Consider the following 20536-nt stretch of genomic DNA (forward strand, 5'->3'; position numbering starts at 1 on the left):
GGAACATTCCTGAATTTTTATGAATGATCTAAAAAGTAGGAATTGTTAAATTGATTGTGTGTGCACTTTCATACAATTAAGTCTTACATTGCACCATAAATTTTTATAATTTTTTTAGGTCTTAACTATTTTACTGCATTTTAACTTAATAACTATTTTATTTTCATGTTTAATATTATCATGGAAATTAAAAATTTTCATTTTTGATGTAGATAAAGTAAATGTATTTTATGCAAAGTTCAATTATGAAGGAAAAGAGCTGAAATATTGTTCTGAATTGTATAACATTGTTTTCCTTTTTTCATAATTTTCATTTTCATTTAGTTTTTAAAGGATTATACTTAACGAAATATTAAAATGTATTAGGAAATTATTATAACCCTTAACTGTCATCATGCAGTCTCACAGACTGCTATTTCTAGACCAGTTTGCTCACTATTTCTAGACTGGTAGTCTTCCATTTTCACATGCCATGGTGCAGTCTCAGATACACCTTCTAAAGCTTCTTTTTTTGGAATTTCTAAATTGTGAGGAACATCTTTTCAAGTGGTATGAAGCATCTTGTACTGATATAAGTGAAGTAAAACTTAATTGTATAAGGCCAGTTGACCTCTCATAACACTAACAGTGAAACAAGCAAACTTGAATGTATTAGAGAATCATTACTGGTTGATTTACAAAATACTAAGATGTTGCAAGAAGCCAATATGCCTTGAATGCGCAACAAAAGTTTGTGGAATGCACAAAATAATTAAAGTATATTATTATTGTATTTGTGTTATTTTATCAAAATTATTACTTTATAAATGTTCATTTAGAATATCTTCCAACTTTCAAAAAGACATATATGATATTTAATATATCACTTTAATAGATGCTAAACTTGGTTTTACTTGATTTTTATTTGAAATTGTAATTTAGGTTATCTTTGTTGAGCATGAGATGTCATTAACAAATAAATGTTTTTGTAAATGCATTTTTATTTTTCAAACATATCTTGTAATGTAGACAGCTCAAAACATCAATTGAAATTTCTAAAAAAAAGGCTCATATGCCAAATTTCTTATAAAATGATAAGTGGTCTGTGAGATTGCATAAAGATGTAAATGTAACAGATATAGTGATGGCAGTTAAGTTTTTCTAATAAAGTTTTATATGAAGTTTTTACATATAAACTTTTATTTTTCTCTTAAGGTCTTGAATTCTAACATATTAACTTCTGAAAAATTATCATCAAATTTTTGATGATGAATTTAGACTCTAAATTACAATATGTATGTAAATTGCTCAAATGTAAATATAATTGATTTTATAAACATTTGACATTTACAACAACAAATTTTCGTGATTATATAAATGAGAAAAATGTTGCTTAATTTAATATTAATTTATTTAAATAAACTCTTAGATCTTATTTAAAAATAAAAATAATTCAAAATATATGTAGAATAGAATGTCTTATTTGTGTATTAATTGTATTTAAATTTGAAATAAGAATAATGATAGTGGAAATTTTACTGAAAAAACAGATCTCAAGAATTGACTTTAATAATATCTGAAGCTATTAAAGTAAAATATAAAATGTTTGGAAGAAAACTACCAGATATTTCAAAGCAGTTGTTTATTTGATTTTTTTTTAATGGATTGAAAAGGAGCATGTTTATTTTAAAATAAAGTTTTGTTTACATTTTGTTTTATTTTATTTTTTCTGTATCAGCCTAGATAATATCATACTTTAACAAATTATTATTATATGCTTTATATATACACAATAGAATCCTGATTATCTAAGTAATGTGGACTAATGCTACCTTGGATAACTGAAAACTTGGATAAAATGGACACCACAGACATTTTGAGAGTTAAAGATTATGAATATAAGAGACATATATGATATATCACTTTAAAGCCACTTTTTATGCTTTAGTGAATTTAAATCACATATAAGAACAACAACAACTTTTACATCATTTATTATACAGAAAATATGTGCAATAGTTTTAAGAATAAAAATGTGTATTACAGTAGTTACATTTTAATGTGAATGATTATCTCACATTGAAGTAAACGATAAAAGATAACAGAAACAAATCATTTTATAATGCACGTTATCATTTCAAACTTTCTCTTATGAATTACAGTATAAGAAAAGTAGTATGTTCACTTACAGGTTTGCCTTATATAACATGGAACCTCAGAGTTTGGATAATTGGGGTTCTAATGTATATACATAAAGAAAAATTCATAAAAGGTGCAATATATCATTCAAAAGGAAACAAATTATTTAAGAAAATTGAAAAGACCATTTTTAAATGCATAGATAAAAGCATCTAAAATTATTTTTCTTTCATTTATTTGTTTATTTTCTTGTGTTCATTTTCAAAATTTTTATTTAAATTACTTACTTACTTTCTATATATTATTCAAATCAGTTTTTAATTTTGAATAATTTTCTTAATATTTAACATTTCACAGAAGTACTAAAATATTTGACTATATTTTTATTATTTAAAATAGTTTAATGTTTAAAGTGTAAAGTAGTATAATGCTTAATTATAATAGTAAAATAGAGTTTTAATAATTAAGCTATTTTTTAATATGTGTAAAATGGATGCAAACCTACACAATTAAAACAAAAATTGTCCTTGAGGATTTAATTCATCATAGGCAATTTTGTTCATAAAAGTTTTTTTTATTTTAAGATACTATGCTGTAAATTCTATTTTAGATATAGAATTTTACAAAAGGAAATATTCAATAAGTATTTTAAATAGTCTTTTCCTTACCTAATTATATACAGCAGGTAAAGAGAATTTTAATGCTTTTTTAATAATTACTAATTTTTTTAACAAGATTTAACTTTTATTATCTATACTATATTTATATTAATAAAACTAATACTTTTTTATAAGGTGTTCTAATATATAAATATATTAGAATACTCGTAGCACTTTTCTCTCTCTTTCTCTTTGTTGTCTATAATTAGGTCTGATTGATCTTCAAAATTTTACCAGATGGTGCTCTGTCTCTAGCTATACATACTAACATTTTAACCATAAACTGAAATTAATTTATAACTTTTTTCATATTGTTATTAAAAAGTAGATATATGGATGAATATTCATTTTTGATAATACTTAAAATAAAAATGTAGTAAATTCAAAAATTAATTAATTAAGTTACAACTAAAATCTCAGTTATGTTAAAAAAAATTACAATAAATTAAATTTTAATAAATTATATGTTATAACAGAATGGTGGTCTTTTCCCATTCATACAGGTCACTTGGCATATTTTCATCATTACATCTATCTTCATAAGGATATGAGAGAAATATTTTTATATGTGCTAACAGTGACCTGCCAAAATTTCTTCAGTTCTAAGGGGTTGCCTACATTAAAGGGGTATGCTGTCTTATAATTATCTCAAAATTGTTTTTAAATAACCTATCAAGCTATGTTTAACAAAAATTGAATGTATTTATTATATATTAAAATATCAGCAAAATATATGAGCTATATAAAATGGGGCCTTCATATAAAATCTTATTGAAATAATATGATTTTATTTGACTTGAATAATAGTGTGCAACAATGATGCAATATTTCTCAAATATGTAGGTGCCCATAATAAAAAATAAATTGAGTTTCACATCTCATTTTTCAAAAAAAAAATCTCTTTATAGATATTATATTTGATACTCACTTTCTCATAATTTTGTGCCAAAACTTTAAATGTCAAGTATTTTTGAGAATTGTATATTGATAGTGAGGTATTGTGCCAAATTAATTGATGTGATAGATAAAAATACTTTTCTCTAATATGTCAAAATAATACTACATGTACTGTACATGCTGACTACAAAAATCATTTAATTGGAAAATTTTCAAAACTAAGTGCATCATTTTTATCCATGATTACAAATTGCAAAGACTTATTTATTATGCTTGCTTATTTTAGTTATTTGATGTTTATACTAAAAAAAAAAAAAAAATGAAAATATACATTTTAAATCTGATATATTATTAAATAATAATATATATTTTTATGGAAATTTAAAATTATAATTATTTATTTTAATATAACTTTATTCTCAAATTTTATTCTCTATGTTTTGTATTGTAATTTTAAATTAAATTGAATAAATGTGTTATGTAATTGGTTTAATTAGAAAAAAATAAATAATAATGTTTAATTATGAAAATATTCATAACTGATAATTAGTAAAGATTTAAAATAACAATAAATTAGGATATTTAAAATTTATGTATGATCTTTAGATTTTATGTACATTATCAGATCAAGTTTAATAATAATATATTAACTAAGTATGAAAAAAGTCTTCATTTAATGTTAACAATTATTATTCATGTAAAATAAATTAATTGTTCTATTTTTGAAATTGTTAATACAAAAATTTTATGAAATTTAAAATACTTTTATTGATATTAATTTTAGTTTTATAAAATTTTTAATGTTATCTGATATTTATTTTATTTTTCAATAACTTATAGTTGTTTTACTAAATCATTAATTTAGATTTTATATAATGTTTAATATAATTAAAATTTTCATATTTAGAATTTAATTATTTTGTGTAAAATGATAAATATACCATTACAATTATTAGGGTATTAAATAATAAAAAGAAATCTTGTTATGTTTAAATTTTACAAATGAACTATTTATATATGATGATAATATAATATAGTAATTAATTATTTCATTTTCAAAATATGTTTTTGAGCATTTTTAATATTAAATAAAATAATAATGCAAACAAATTTTATTTAATTAGATTTATTATTATTGTACAATTCAGATTACATTATACATGAAATACATTGCAAATAAAAATTTAAATAATAAATGTTCACAAGTTTACATATTATATATTGTATATATACAGGGCTGTGGAAAGTGATTACAGACTCTGGGGTTAGGGCCTTCTGGGCCACTTTTTATTTCTTTTCCTGACATAATTCTCTTGGTTTATTGCATTTCTTTTCTTCTTTTCTTTTCTTTATGCATTTGAGATTACATAAATTATTTTTGTTTTTTTAGACTTTATAATTAAATTTTTTCCTAAGGATTTAACCCAGTCCCTGGACTTCACCTCCCTCTATATATGTATATACAGTATATGTGTGTAGAGCATCAGTTCCCAACTTATTTTTATCGCAGAACCCTTTTCACATTAGTAAAAAATGTTGGAACTCTGACAATTTTTAATGGTTATAGATAAAATGGCAATAGAAATACCAAAAGCAATTTATTATTTAAAAAAAGATTAATAATGGAAAGCAAATATTATTACTTAATTCAAAGTGGTCATTAATGTGAAGAGTTAAACTTTTTCTTTCAATAATTTAATCAGTGCTAGTGCTTGGATTTGTTTCTTTGTTTGTATCTGCCTATTTGGTCTCCTTGTCACTAGAAACATTTGAAGTACTTGCTACATTTTTCTTTAAAACTCTTCTCTCAGCCAATGCTTCATGACTTTATAACTTGGTGTTTATGCAATACTAAAAGCACTATAAATTTATATGACTCCCATTATATTTTTATATAAAAAATACTTAAAATATCACAAAACGATTGCAATGCAAAAGTCTAATAAACTTTGATATGCCTACTTGTACACCATACCATTGTGCTACAACACACTACAGATGATGGGGACATTAATTAACCCTTTGGCGACATGAGACACTCGTGACATGAATGTCTCATCACTAGTATTGTAGTATGTACTGTACCATTGGGCATCTGATTGGCCACTCCCATCATTAGATTCACTAGCCTTGCACTGCTAGTTATCGGCAAAATAAAGCATATTTAATGTTTGTTCTATTATTTATATGGTAGCTACTTTTAAGGTTATTTTTTTAATGATTTTCTAGCTTTAGGTTAAGTTTCACTGTTTTTGTTGTTTTCATTATCTTGTCAAACATTATATCATGATTTTTGATTCATTCCATTCATTTTATAAACAGTGAGGACCAACACTGTTTATAAAACTATAAATAACTTTAGCACATCATAGGATGTCATAAGAGTACTTAATCCAATACTACTACAATTACACCTCATGTCTCAAATATGCATTGCACATTCATACATCACTAGATTCAACAGATTTTTATTATGGAACCCCACATTTTATTGGCGGAACCCTAGGGTTTCGCAGAACACAAGTTGGGAACCCCTGGTATAGCATATTCAGGGTGTTTCATGTAAAATCAGCCCCACTCACAGATTGAGTAAATTATTGTAATATTCATCATATTGGGGGAAAAAAGAGACAAATGAGGCCAAACAAAAATTAGACAAAGAAATTCTTTGAAAACTTAATTTTCTTTAATGAGTGAGTGGGGCCAGTTTTACATAGGATACCCTGTATATGGGATATTATACTAATTTTAAATAGAACATATTACAATTAACAATTTTTTTAATTAAAAGTATGTATTATTATAAGTAAATAAAAAAAATTGTATCATCTTCAAACTGCATGAAATTCAGTACCACCATAAACAGACAAAAATCACTGTTGGATTAAGGCACCCAAAACTTTATGTTTATAAAAATATTTTTGGCTTTCTTTTAGGTATCGTTATCTATTTAAATAGAGCATCTCATTATGTAGGAAAAATGTTGATTATACTTAATTATACTTTATTAATTACAAATTAAATTCAAATAATAAATTATTTTACTGAAATTGTTAAATATGATTGATTTTAAAAAATTTACCATTTACTAAATGCTATAAAGAATTTACTAAGTTTTCAAAAAATTTCTGTTAATATTTAAAGTATTTATTTATGTACAGTACCATACAATATATCATGTAATAAATGCTATTTTTGGAACAAAAAATAGGATTTAAACAAATTTCAAAAAGGCTTTAATAGAAATATAACATCAGAAAATCATCTTAATGTTTTTCTATGCATATGGATAGTTTATAAATATATACATAAAATATGTACATTAACTTATAAATTTATTACAAAAATATTGAAGAATTTAAAAAATTTAGTTATTTTTAATTTTTATCATTTTTAATAAATTTTACATTATTTGAGAAAAACAGAAAATTTGTTATCTATAATGATAAATCTTATATTTCTGTATGAATAGTTTAATTATATCAACACTCAATATTATTGTTAATAATTGAATAATTAAATATATTGAAAATAGATTTAGCTTAAAATTATCATCCTGAAATCACCTACAAGCAATTTGCAGAAAAAATATATTGAAAATGTTTATTAAGTTTTAATTCAGTTTAAATTTCATAAATATGGAAATAACTATGCTATCATTTTTGAGTAAATATCAAAAACATCAAAATTTTATTTTAATATTAAGTACAAATATTAAATAAAATTTATTTAGTATTTGTACTTAATTCCTTTTTACAGTCAAACCTGTCTATAACAAGGAACTGAACAACTCTTCTGTGGTATACAGGTTGCCTATTATAGGTATCCCTTGATTAATGCATCGAGATTTTAATATACATGGTACACATCGAGAAATTTATTAATTTCTCGATGTGTACCATGTATATTAAAATCACATTAATCAAATACAGTAGAGCCTCTGTACTCAACTGAGCAATCACAAAGATCACTAGAACAAATATTCAGTTAATAATAAATATTTTTATTTTAACTTTAGTTTTTCATTCATCCGTAAAAAAGTTCTCTAAGATAAAAATGAGTAACCAGTTTAAAAATAGAATAAAACCTTATAGCTGCCTACCTTTGTCAGATAAAATTATACTCAATTCAGTTTATTTTCTTCATAAGTGAAAAAAAAGAAACTGCATGTGGAACACAATCATCAGCATATTTTACAACAATTTCAAGTGGATGAAGTGTTTCAACAATATGTGTGTGACACACACTGAAATTTGTTGCAAATTTACAAGTTGTTATTCATCAACCTTTAATAATTTCTTCCCGTAATTTCTCTTTGACAGCAAATTGTTAAATTATTTTTTTAAGTAAAGAAGATTATGAAAACTAGTACATAAATTAATGAAAAAGTACTTTACATATTGTCAGTCTAAAAACCAAAGCACTGCCAAGTATAACTCCAATTCAAGAAATTAATAAAGACAGATTGGCAATACTAACACAGAATGATGCATAAGTGCAGATAATTGTAACATAGTGTTTGTAAATTACAATAAGGTTATAAAAATGGTCTTGCAAAGAAGTCAAAGTACTTATTTGATTTTTCTGGACCAGTTACTAACATGCTTGAAGGAAGGTCATTAGGAGAAAATGTCCTGGACTCCTTATCCAAGGTGTTATTCTCCTCCATGACAACAATGCCAGTCTGTATATGGTACACTGAATTGTGAGTTTGCTGCAGATGTTCTTTATTATTATCCATACAGCCCGGATCTGGTACTTTCCTACTTTCACATTTTTCCACATTTGGACATATACTTACACAGTCATCATTTTGCTACTGATGAAGAAATTAAAAATCTGTTATCACAGTGAGATGGACATGAATTTTTTTGAGATGGAATGAACAAGCTGTTACACATCGAGATAGATTGTTTCTTACAAGCTGGAGTCAAGAAGCCAGCCTTACTACTAAAATTTAATTTAATTTAACATTTTATATCTGATTACTTATGACTTTTTTTGACAAAAATTATGATGGATTGAGCTTAAACAGGATAGGTGATTTTGTTGAGAAATAGGATTTAACTGCAATCAATTTACTATTTATTTTCTTTTCCACAATTAAAGTATTTTTCTGTTATTAATTTCTAAAGCTACTTTGATTGCTCCATGCAGAATATTGAAATGTTTCAGTAAATAATAAAGAATGAGAAAGAACTTTTTCTGCAGGAATAATAGAATTTTATCTTACATTAAACAGATGAAATTTGTTGAAATGATTATAGATAATATAATAAAAACTTAAAAAGATAAACCAAGAAAGCATGATGATGATTTTAGTTTAAAGCAAACTAATCACTAATTAATCAAATTTTCAATATTATTTTATTGTAGTATTTTAAAATCATTAATGCTTGAAATATATTCAAATACTGTTTTTATTTTTAGCTTTTGTAGGATCATTCTGAAACAAACAGTAACATTTATTTTAGAACAACCTGGTTTTGATGATGGAAATAGAATTATAACAACAAAACAAAACATTAAATCAGTTAATAAAATAAATATAAAAAAAAAAACAATTTTGAAAAATAAAGACATAAAATATAAAATAGGAAAATGATATAAAACATTTTAGAAATTGTAATAATATATCTTGATAAAAAGATTGAATGCAACATACAGCAAAAATTATTTTTACATAAAATATAACAGTTTACATCATATCTCATAATTATATGCAAATAAATGTCACTTTGATCATTTTCTTTAAAAATATCAATGAAGGATTGTTTAGAATGATTGTTCTTTTTTCTGCTATTAGAAATAATGAATGATATCAATAAAATAAAGATTTATTTTAATCTGACTTTTACTTTATTTAAAAAAGTTTATTAAACATTTTTTATTTTCTCTTTTGATTAAGTTGACTAATTTTCTATATGATGTTTTAAAATAGTCTTATAGAAATTAAGCATTTATATGGAATTCACAATATCATCTGTTATAATTAGATGTTAATTGCAATATATTGACATCTTATGTTATCAAATAACAAAATTAACTGATTCTCCCCCTTTGTAACAGGTATATCCTATTACAATAAACTTTACCTACTTACTTACAATATCATCTGTTACTCTTTATGGCAAATGAGCAACTAAATACTGTGTTGAATAAAAGTGGTGATAAATTTTATTAGTTTTATTACTGGATTGGATCTTCTTTGACTTTCCAGAAATTTTAACTTTTTGTATTGCATCATTTTGATTGATCTTTATCCAGACATTATATATATATATATATATAATTCTTACAGCATGACTGTCCATTTATCTCCTTCAGTCCCCAGACCAAGAATACTATCCTTTGTGCAGAGACGAGAGCCGTCATGTTCATGGATCATTACCCAATGAGAACAATTTGTTTTTTAACATCTTTGACCAGGAGCAAAACAGATGGTTGCTTGGCTCTGTTTCCTGTTCTGCATATATATTTAAAATCTATATATTAAAAGAAAAAAAGCTATAGTTGTAATATAATGAACTATTACATATTTAAAAATATTAAGACAATAACATAAATAAATTATGAATGAATGTTGTATTAAACAACATTCATTCATATATCTTTATATTAGAATTTTTTTAGATACAATACTTGATTTTTCTGAATAATTAATCTGGTAAAAAGATACAAAAAAAAATAGTAAATCAGAAAAATATAAATTTTATCAAACTATATTAAATCATTAAATCAATGTTTTTGAAATTTAATTTTAAACATTTTAAAGACTATTTAGGTGATCCTAATTCAAAGTTCTGTGAAGTTTCTGCAATCAATTCTAGAACACTTAACTTTAAAGCTATTAACTATTATGTTTAATTACTTTAGATAACAGTTTAATATAGTCAAGATTCATGGAAAAATTTCTCATATGTTACAAACAAAAACACAAAAACTGTGTTCTTTATAATTAATTACAAAAGATTTGATACAGTTTTAATTTGTAATATCTTCTATTATGAAGATGTTCTGATTGATTGAATATTTTATTTTTCATTATTGCTGTTTTTTTTTTTTTTTAATTTTTGTTTTTCTGAACTACAGTCAAATACGGTTGATTTATTTTTTAGCATATTTAGGTTCATTTATTATCATCAAAAATTTTAACAATAATTCTTGTTTAAGATTACAATGAAAAGTTTTTCAATTTTTTTATCGCTTTTAACAACTTTTTTACATTAAAATATGTTATAAAGGAAAGACAATATTTTAAAAAAATATTTTTTTATATAAACTTACTCAGATAGTTTTGAATGTCTTAAATTTCAATAATAATCATTTTATTTTGATGTCTTTTGTAATAATAACTTGTACTGTTTCTAATATTTTCATTTAATTGTTAAGTTATAAGATCATGTTTTTATTGAATTTACAGTCCAATAGAAATATAAAAATGTTTTAAATTTTAGACAGTTTATAAGAAAACTTTTTTATAAAAATAGTAATAATAATAAAATAACTTATATAGTTTAACTTGAAATGCTGTTAAAGTATTCAAAATTGTAGATAATTTTCATTTCCTGTTTTTAATATTTTGTAAAATTTTTTAAAAATATTAAATATTTAATTAAATAATCAAAATATATACATTATTTTATTTTTAATGTATAAGTTAATAAGAATTTTATTATTAATTTTCTGATATATAGTTTAATTTTTAAATTCAAATATAGTTTAGTTTTTGAAAATTTTAATTGCAAGTGAACGTTATTGTGTATTTCTTTCATTAAAAACAGAATTATTTATTTATCATTTTAATTTAATTAAAAGATTTAAAATATTTTATAGTTTGAAATGTAAAAAATATTATTCCAATGTTAATTTTTAGTACTGTAATGTTATAAATTTAGAATGAAAATAATGTGTGTAATGTTTATTATTTTCATTCTAAATTTATTTTATTTTTTTTTACAATTATTTAATATTAATTTAATATTGATATTTTAGATGTTTTATAATCCAAAATATGTATTCATAAGTATTTGTTGAATTTTTATTTTTTTATTTTTAAAAATAGTGATAAAAATATATATCTAACAATTTTTATGAACTTTTTGTAATTGACAATAACCAGTGGTGCTTTTCTCTGTGCATTCATGTATTAAATTAGCATTTTTGATTTATGTTTCATATTAACTTATTTTTCTTTTAAAAAAACCTCATTATTTTATATTCATTGACACCATTGATCTAATTTTTTTTATTAAGCTGTTATATTGGTTTATTTTTTTAAATTACAGTAGATTAAACTTTGAACTAATGTATTGAACAACTCAAAATACAATTACTTGAAATTTTAGTTAATCAAAAATTAATTTAATGCATAAAATATATTATACTTTGAGTACAATAAAGTAAGATAGTACTTTGAATAATTCTGCAGAACATAATGGATTCTGGATGTTATGTATAACATCCAGAATCTATTATATAGAATCCATTATAAAAAATATATTCTAATGATGACAATAATTATTAATAATTTTTGATTTTAATGGAAATTTATTCATAAATATAGTTTGAACAGAAATAGATTTATATACATATTAAAGGAAAAATTTAATTTAAAAAATTTGATTATAATAGTCAGTTATTTATATTATTTAGTACAGTTGTTATAAATATAAATTAATTATTATTAAATAATTTGAGAAAAGAGTATTAACATGATTAATATAGATTTTTTGTTCTGAATTCTATTTTTAATATTATTATTATTAATTTTAATTAAATATTAGTTTATATTGTTAAAAATTATTATTATTATTTTTGTATAATAGAAAACTTTAAAGTATTAAAATTTTTAATGTAATAGAAACTATTTAAGATTTATATTTTTAAATATAATCTGCTTATTGTGAACATAAGTAAAAATATTTTAATGATTCAAATTCATGTGATGAGTTTAAATTCTTTATATAAAATGATAATCATATAGAGTATTACTATTTTATTTAAATTTGTTGATATTTAAAAAGTTTAATTCTCTGCTTAATTTTATAATATCTGTAGGCTTATCAAGCTTTCAAAATTTTAACTTTATGAAAATATTAAAATATTTATGAGAAAATTTGTAAAATTCAGTTTCTACTAAGGATTTTATTGAATTATTATAAATAATTTTGATTGCAGTTTATTTAAATCTAAAGAGTTATAGCTTGTTCTAGCAACAACTTTTATTCATCAAATACTTTCAGCTCTCTGAGTTGCAATTCTCAGAATTAAACATTCATGTAATAGAATTATTTTAACTTTAAATTTTGATATTCTTAGAAGTGTGTTTTAAACATAAATTGATAGTAAATAACTGAAAATAATATAAAATAAAAAACAAAAAATAAATAATAAAGGAACCATAAAATACAAACAATGATGATAATGCATCACAGAAGTGTTGAATATTTACAGTAGTAATTAGTGTGTGGTTTTAACCTCATCTTGGTTTATGACATATTTCCATGCTGCAGATAAGCAAGCAGCATCCTTATGATTAATACATGAATTCTTAATACTTTTTGTATATGGTTATTTTTTTCTAGTTTTTTGTGTGTTGGTTATTGGTGGTTTTTAAAACTTTAGCAACCTTGCAATATAGTATATTTCTGGAACAGTTGCAATAATAGCCAGCATTGTGGTGTATTTTTGTTTATGTATGTCATATCGATGCTCCCTGATCCTGGTTGGAAGATTTCAGGATATGTACCCTATGTATATGTAGTTGAAAGCTGCTCTTGTGATAAGGTAGCTTTCAAAGCCCTTATCACAAGAGCTTGTTTTACATCATTTTTTTATTTTTAATTCCACTAAATCCCTAGCTTGCTTGATCATTATAAGAATTGTTTCAGTTTGTATTTGAAATCATGTCAACACTTAAAGTAGAACAATAACTAGATACTTTTATAAACACAACACATTTAACAAGTCACTTAAAATAATCTTTATGATTTGTAAACAGTTGCAGTCATGAGTACTGCTCTGTCCAATCAAATATGTATTCCAACTATTTAAATTTTATGTTTGAATAATGAAAACACCTAAACACTAAAAAAAACAGCAAATAATGTATATATTTAAACAAAACAAATGTTTTCTTTCATTTTAAATGGTCATCTTCATATTTGAAGAAACACAGATAGAACCAAATGTGTATTCTAAAAATAGAACATTACGGCAAATTTAAAAATTAAAATTGTAAAGTCTAGTTTTTAAGATGTTCTGCATAATTTTATGACAACTTTTCTATAAGACTTGGCTGCATAGCCATATTATTGTGGCTATGACAGCAAAGAATAGTTGGTTACAAATTTTTTCAAATTAGAGGATTGATCAAAACACTTATGTCTCTATTCACAACCGAGGATCAAGAGTTAAAGTTAACCAGCAAGTGTTCTTGTACTAAAAGTAAAGTGAATGTCTATTGGTTAACTTCTAACTTTAACTCTTGATCCTTGTCATTAGTATGATCAATTTGTATACTTTTCTCCATCAAAAATTTTATACTTATTTCTATATTTACAGTTCCCAGGAAATATCTTTAATATCTAGCTGAGGGGTGGCCAACAGTTTTTGCCCTCGGACCATATTGGAAAGAAAAATTTTTTCACGGGTCGAACAAAATATTAAAATTAAATCATGTTAAATACAAATACGCTGACCTGGGCGGCAGGTCAGGTTTGTTCGAACAGAAGTTCCTGATGCATGCGCACAAATAGTGTAAATTTATAACAGATGAATACAAAAGTTGTAAATCTCTACAATGGAATTTGTTTTTAAATGAAGAAGTATCGCAAATCATCCATTCAACCAATTATTGGAAGTTAAGTAGCTAATATTGAAAAATTAATCACGGGCCACATAAACCCATTACGCAGGCCGGATCCGGCCCACGGACCATATGTTGGCCACCCCGATCTAGCTACTTAAACCCAGAAAATTCCTGAATGTTGCTGCATCCACAAACTTAAATAATAACATTTTTCATACAGTGCTTCTACATTGCACTGAAACTTTTGCATCTTAGATTTGTAGCCATCACTTTCCATTTACTTTAGCATGTCTTTTATGTTAGGTGGTATGAAATTGATATTCTTTCTAGAAAGAAGTCTTGTAAGGATAAGAGGATTGTCATTATATCAATAAACGAGATATCTTCAACACTAAATCTGGATCCCGTTACCAGCATAAATCGTGCGAAAACCTTTCTTCACAAACGTTTTTGAACTTTTTGTATGTTTCTCAGTAGCAATATATATTTTTTTATTCTTTATATTTTACACAAGGTAATGTTCCAAAGAACAAGAGATCACTTCCCTCAAACAAAAAATCCTCAGATAAAACAATAGATGTCAAAACTTGTATTTTATTGTTTGCAATTGAAACATATGTTTCCCTTCTTCACTTCCAGGATAAAAACATAAGTTTGTTTTTAATAGTTTGTCTGTAAATTTTCATTTTTTCTCCCAGCATACTCATTCATCATTTGGAACAATTAAAATTTAAAAGTAATCATAATATTATTAACAATATGCATGCCACATTCTTGCTCTAACAAAATTTAACATTACATAACATCCACAAGTTATTGAAAAATGAAGCTGGTTACTAATGAAGATCGGAACTAAAACTGGAATTAGAATCAGAAATAGAATCAGTATTTAATTGTTGATGTAATTAGTCATGTAACCAACTTCTGAATTATAAATTTATCACTACACTGATACCAATAGAGAAAAATCTGCTTTTACTTGAGATGCCACCAGAATGAAGAAAAAATTTCCAATTATTGAAAATGTAGACAAAACATGGAATTCACAAAAATGTGTGCATAAAATAATTTTCATCCCAAAATGAGGATCTATGTAACACTATATGCTAAAGCATGTATTGCAAGAAATGAAATGTCAATCAGATTTACACATGAGGATTTTCATGAGCATTATGATTGCATATATATAGAAATTTGTTAACTTTTTTAAAATTATATAAGTTGCATTTAAAATAAAATGTTATTCTTAAAAAATATTATTATTTTAAATAAACTCTTAAACACTAAAATTACTTTTTGGATATTTTATATTATAATGCAATTATAATATAAATATGATATTAATGTTACAAACCAAACTATCAGATCAGTCATCAGAACTATAAGTTCATGTGTATTTTTATCTACAAAAAAAAGCAGCAAAAAATTTTAATTAAATTTTATTTCAATCTATAATGTATTCACCATTATTTTGTACAATTTCTTGCCATCTTGATGATAGCTTTTTAATTTTGTCTTCATAAAATGATTTCGGTTTTGGATCAAAATATTCAGAAATAGCCTTTTTTACATTGTTCTCATCCTCAAAACTTTTCCCTTTTAAAAAATTCTGCAAACTGCGAAAAAGATGATAATCATTGGGAGCAATATCTGGCGAATATGGTGGATGAGGTAAAATTTCCCAGTTGTAGCTTTCAAGTTCTGTACTTCTTATTTTTGCAGCGTGTGGTCTGGCATTGTTATGCTGCAAGAGAACCTGCTTTCTGTTTACTAACGACGGTCGATTTTTTTTTCAATTTTTCATTTAAACGCTCTAATTGCTCACAATACATTTGAGCTGTAATTGTTTGGTTAGGTTCTAACAGCTCAAAGTGAATTACACCTGACATATCCCACCAGACAAAAGAATTTTTTTTGGATGCAACCCATCTTTTGCAGTCGGTTTTGGCTGCTTGTTGCGATCCATCCATTGTCTTTTTCTTGTCACATTATTATAGAGGATCCATTTTTCGTCTCCAGTAACCAGCCTACCAAGAAAAAGTTCTAAAGCAATACGAGATAAAAGAGACATGCAAATGTTTACACGTTGTTGTCGGTTAGCTATTGACAGTTCGTGTGGTATCCATTTTCTTAGCTTTGAAACTTTTCCGATTTGTTGTAGGTGTCTATGAACAGTTAAATGGGATGAATTTAAACGTTCCACAATTTCATCAACTGTTAAAGATGGTTCTGCTTCAACTAGTGCAGAGAGAGCATCATCATCAAAGTCAACGGGTCTTCCAGTACGAGCCTTATCCTCCACACTAAAATCATTGTTTCTAAATCTTTCAAACCACTTCTGCGCAGTCCTTGCACTAATTATAATTTGATTATGTACAGTATTTATTTTTTTGGCTGCATTTGTAGTATTCTCACCACTTAAAAATAAAAAGTATAAAACATGTCTTTTGTATTCGTCGGTTACTTCCATTTTAACGAAAATAAACAACTGAAATGTTCACAATTCTGAACAGTATTATATGAATGAGATCCAATTTAAGACTTCAGTGTAAAAATTATCACATTAGACTGACATTTTTAACAGCAAAACAAAATTTTTCTCAAGGTCATAAAAATGCGCATGGACTTATGGACTGGCCTGGATATTTAACCCAATCATTGCACTTCTTATCTATAATATTTCCCAGAATAAGAATGGAATTGATGTACTGGATCTTGAATTTTATTCTGTATTATTATAGCCAAAAAATTGAAAATTCAAATATTATGTCTTATAATGATTTGTGACTTTTTGTTTTGTTTATCATTTCAGATTACTGGCAAAAATGTCAGAAATTTCAAATAGATGTAACAAATTGAAAATATCTTGTAATTTTTTGATATACCATATTTACTCACATATAAGACAAGGTTTTTATTCATTTATCACAGCTCCAAATTCCTAGGTTGTCCTATACATGCAAGTTAAAGATTCTATGCGTTTTTGCAAATAATTTTTCTCAACCATGTATTCGCATTTTTTCCGGATGCTTAACCTCTTGTATTTAAAAACATAAGTATTTCATCTGGATTATTTGAATCATTCTTGTATATTATCAGGAGTAAAGATGAATAGCAATAGGAAAAACAAAGCTTTTGAATTAAATTTTAGATTGAAATTCCAAAATCACACGGGATCACGATATGAGTTTTAATCCATTCCCACGTGAAAACAGATGATTATTCAGAAATCAGAATTTGGAGAAACTCTTAAGTGTAAGCAACAGAGAATGGATTTGACTGTTAAGAATTGGCAAAAAAAGATTCCCAATTGTCCAACTTTACATGAACAAATTATGTTGTCGATTTTACAAGATTAAAGTTTAAAATGCCAGTAATTTTTGTGGGATAATGTGTGCATTTACATTCATTTGATATTTTACTTGTGATTAAACGAAATAAAATTAGAACTGTATTAATAAATCTAATTTTCTTTATTTTGATCTGTAAAGTCACACCTCATTCTATATGCAAGGTCATCTTATATGCAAGTAAATATGGTATGTACAACAAATATTTTGTTGTACTTCATAACAAACATAGGACTGTTTTTCCTTTGCATATGTAGATTAATGAACATTGGCTTCATTCTTACTTAGAAAAGGCTATAATTATAGTAAGTTCTAAATGCTTGTTCTCATAAAAAAATATTTTAATATGTAAACTATTATATTCATTAACATATCTTCTTCATTTTTTAAAATTTTTTTTAGTAATAGAATGCAAAAGCTTTGAAATAAATAAATAAATAAATTTATATATAAATAAACTGTGATAATAGGCTTTGTTTAGGAAGAAAATTAATTTTATATGTAATAGCAAATATTTGAACTCATTCATGAAGGCTAGAAGTAAATTAGTTGTTCAAAAATGGGAAATATCATCAGAATACATTAATTAAAAATATAAGAATAAAAAGTCAGGAAAATTGTTAGAAAGTTATTAGTGAAAGTAGCATAGGATATTTTGATTTACAGCTTTTGAATCTCCACCTCCTTATCAATCTCCATCAAAAGAAAACTCCAGCCCAAGTGGTCATCAGAAAAGCAGCACTGGCCCAAGTGAAACAGCTTCCTTATCAATACGAGGTTTATCAAGTGATGATGATGCCAGTCGTTCTCCCACTTCACCTCTGCGTAGCCTTGTTGAAGACAGACAAGTAACATCAAAATCTGATGGCAATTCAGATATATGTCGGAGAGTATGTTTGAGTTTTATCACTAATTCTTAAATGATTATTATATATTAATTAGTAGATTAGACACAGAATAGACATATTAATTAAACAACAAATTTTGTACATAAATTTCATTTTTTTACAAAGAATTTCTAGAAATTGAAGTAGAAATGGATGAAAATTAAAATTAAAAATTCCTTTTAGAAAATAGTGTTTAAATTAAAACCAAATGATTGCTGGATTATATTGGACTATACTACTACTACTATTATTAATTAAATGCTAAGTAGTGTAACTTGCAATGCAACCTCACAGTAAGCAGAAGTTGCGGGTTTGAGTCAGAAGAATTGACTCGAACCTGCAACTTCTGCTTCAGACCAATTCTTTCCTTCCAAAACCTTCTAAATTAATTATTAAAATATTAATTTAATTATAATTATTAAATTTAGCAAAAGATGTCACCTAATGCCTGCCTCTAATGCCAAATTACTTAGCATCTAATTAATCATAATAGCAGCAGCAGCATAGCTTGATATAATTCAGCAGTTATTTGACTTTAATATATAACTATCAAGTTTGAATGTTTATATCTGTATAATACTTATAGTTTTATCTAAATATTTATAAAAAGTTATTAAATTTGTTTTTTCCTACTTATTTTTCACATTTTTATTACTATTTTATATGAATATAGAGAGTGATTTTTTTCTTTAGAAAACCTAAATATTCCTCAATAACTTTTTATTGCTTTATGGTTTCCTATGAATATTTACATGCACTTACATTCTCACTAAACAAAGACTTCCTAAAGCAGATGTTGAAAATGGCACCCTTTAGCATCCAAACAGTTTAGGCAAGTTACTGAGGAATGTTCAGGTTCCTAGTGAGTGAATCACTCTACATAAAATTATATACAGGAAATTTTCTAATTAATGAATTTGAAGGAGCCAATATTTTGAGTGTTTTAGTATAAGTAGAATTCTATATGTGGAGAATAATAACAAATAATCAGTTATGACTATGCAAGTATAAAATGCTTTTAGAAATAAACTTATCTAATAAGGCATGGGAAAAATTAAAAATGTATGACACTTAGTTAATTTTTCACACTTTCATTGTAAACCATTTATATGGCACCATAAACTAGCATACAGCAGTGTTCCCAGAAATTAGCTGAGGCTCAAATAAATGCTTATCAAAATGTTACAAAAGACCACTGTTTTGTTGTAAAGGAAAGCTAGGCCTAAAACTTTGACTTTTAATCGACAAATGTTAGTGTTTGTCAGAAATATATAAATAGGGGATAAAAAGTCAGGAATAAATATTTTTAATAAACAAAAATTTGAACATTAACACAAAAATTATCACAAATTTTCTTCAAAAATAACCCAATTGGCAAGAAATCACAAGAGCTGTCAGCTCTTGTGACTTCTTGTTCTGTGACTACTTAAAACCATCCATAATTGTTGAAGATAGTAATGCTTGTAATTAGAGTTAGTGTCCTGAATCTCTCTTCAAGTAGTTATTTTCAATGTCTGCTACATCATGAATGCAGGAGTTCAAAAGTTCAAATTAAAGAAAATTTTAGATGTTGAAATTTGTTTATTATATTGCATAATAAACCCCATATGTTTGTATACTGTATTTGCTGGGGATTATCAGGTGTTCAATATAGGAAGAAAGTTTTTATATGAAGAATTCAAAGTTAGGGAATTTCCTGTAAGTGATTTTATATATTAATGCAATTAACATAATACAAAGTGTTCTGTTCAAAAATACCCTATTTGATTTGGCTATAAAAAATGAACAGTTAAATATATAAGTTCACCAAAG

General features: G+C 24.9%; 1 protein-coding gene across 4 annotated transcripts in view; it reads left to right on the top strand.

Annotated features, from left to right (window-relative positions):
- Window positions 1–20536, top strand: part of Cdep (Chondrocyte-derived ezrin-like domain containing protein) — a 161956-nt gene that overhangs the window by 71821 nt on the left and 69599 nt on the right. For 3 of the 4 annotated variants that reach the window (XM_067279940.1, XM_067279943.1, XM_067279941.1), the window contains exon 12: window positions 18504–18727. In XM_067279940.1, the coding sequence (XP_067136041.1) occupies window positions 18504–18727 (224 nt within the window). The remainder of the gene's footprint in view (window positions 1–18503; window positions 18728–20536) is intronic. The other variant, XM_067279942.1, reaches the window with a different exon arrangement.

The sequence above is a fragment of the Centruroides vittatus genome, unplaced genomic scaffold (assembly GCF_030686945.1).
Source record: "Centruroides vittatus isolate TY-2023 unplaced genomic scaffold, ASM3068694v2 contig_879, whole genome shotgun sequence".
In the NCBI taxonomy this organism is placed as follows: Eukaryota; Metazoa; Arthropoda; class Arachnida; order Scorpiones; family Buthidae; genus Centruroides; species Centruroides vittatus.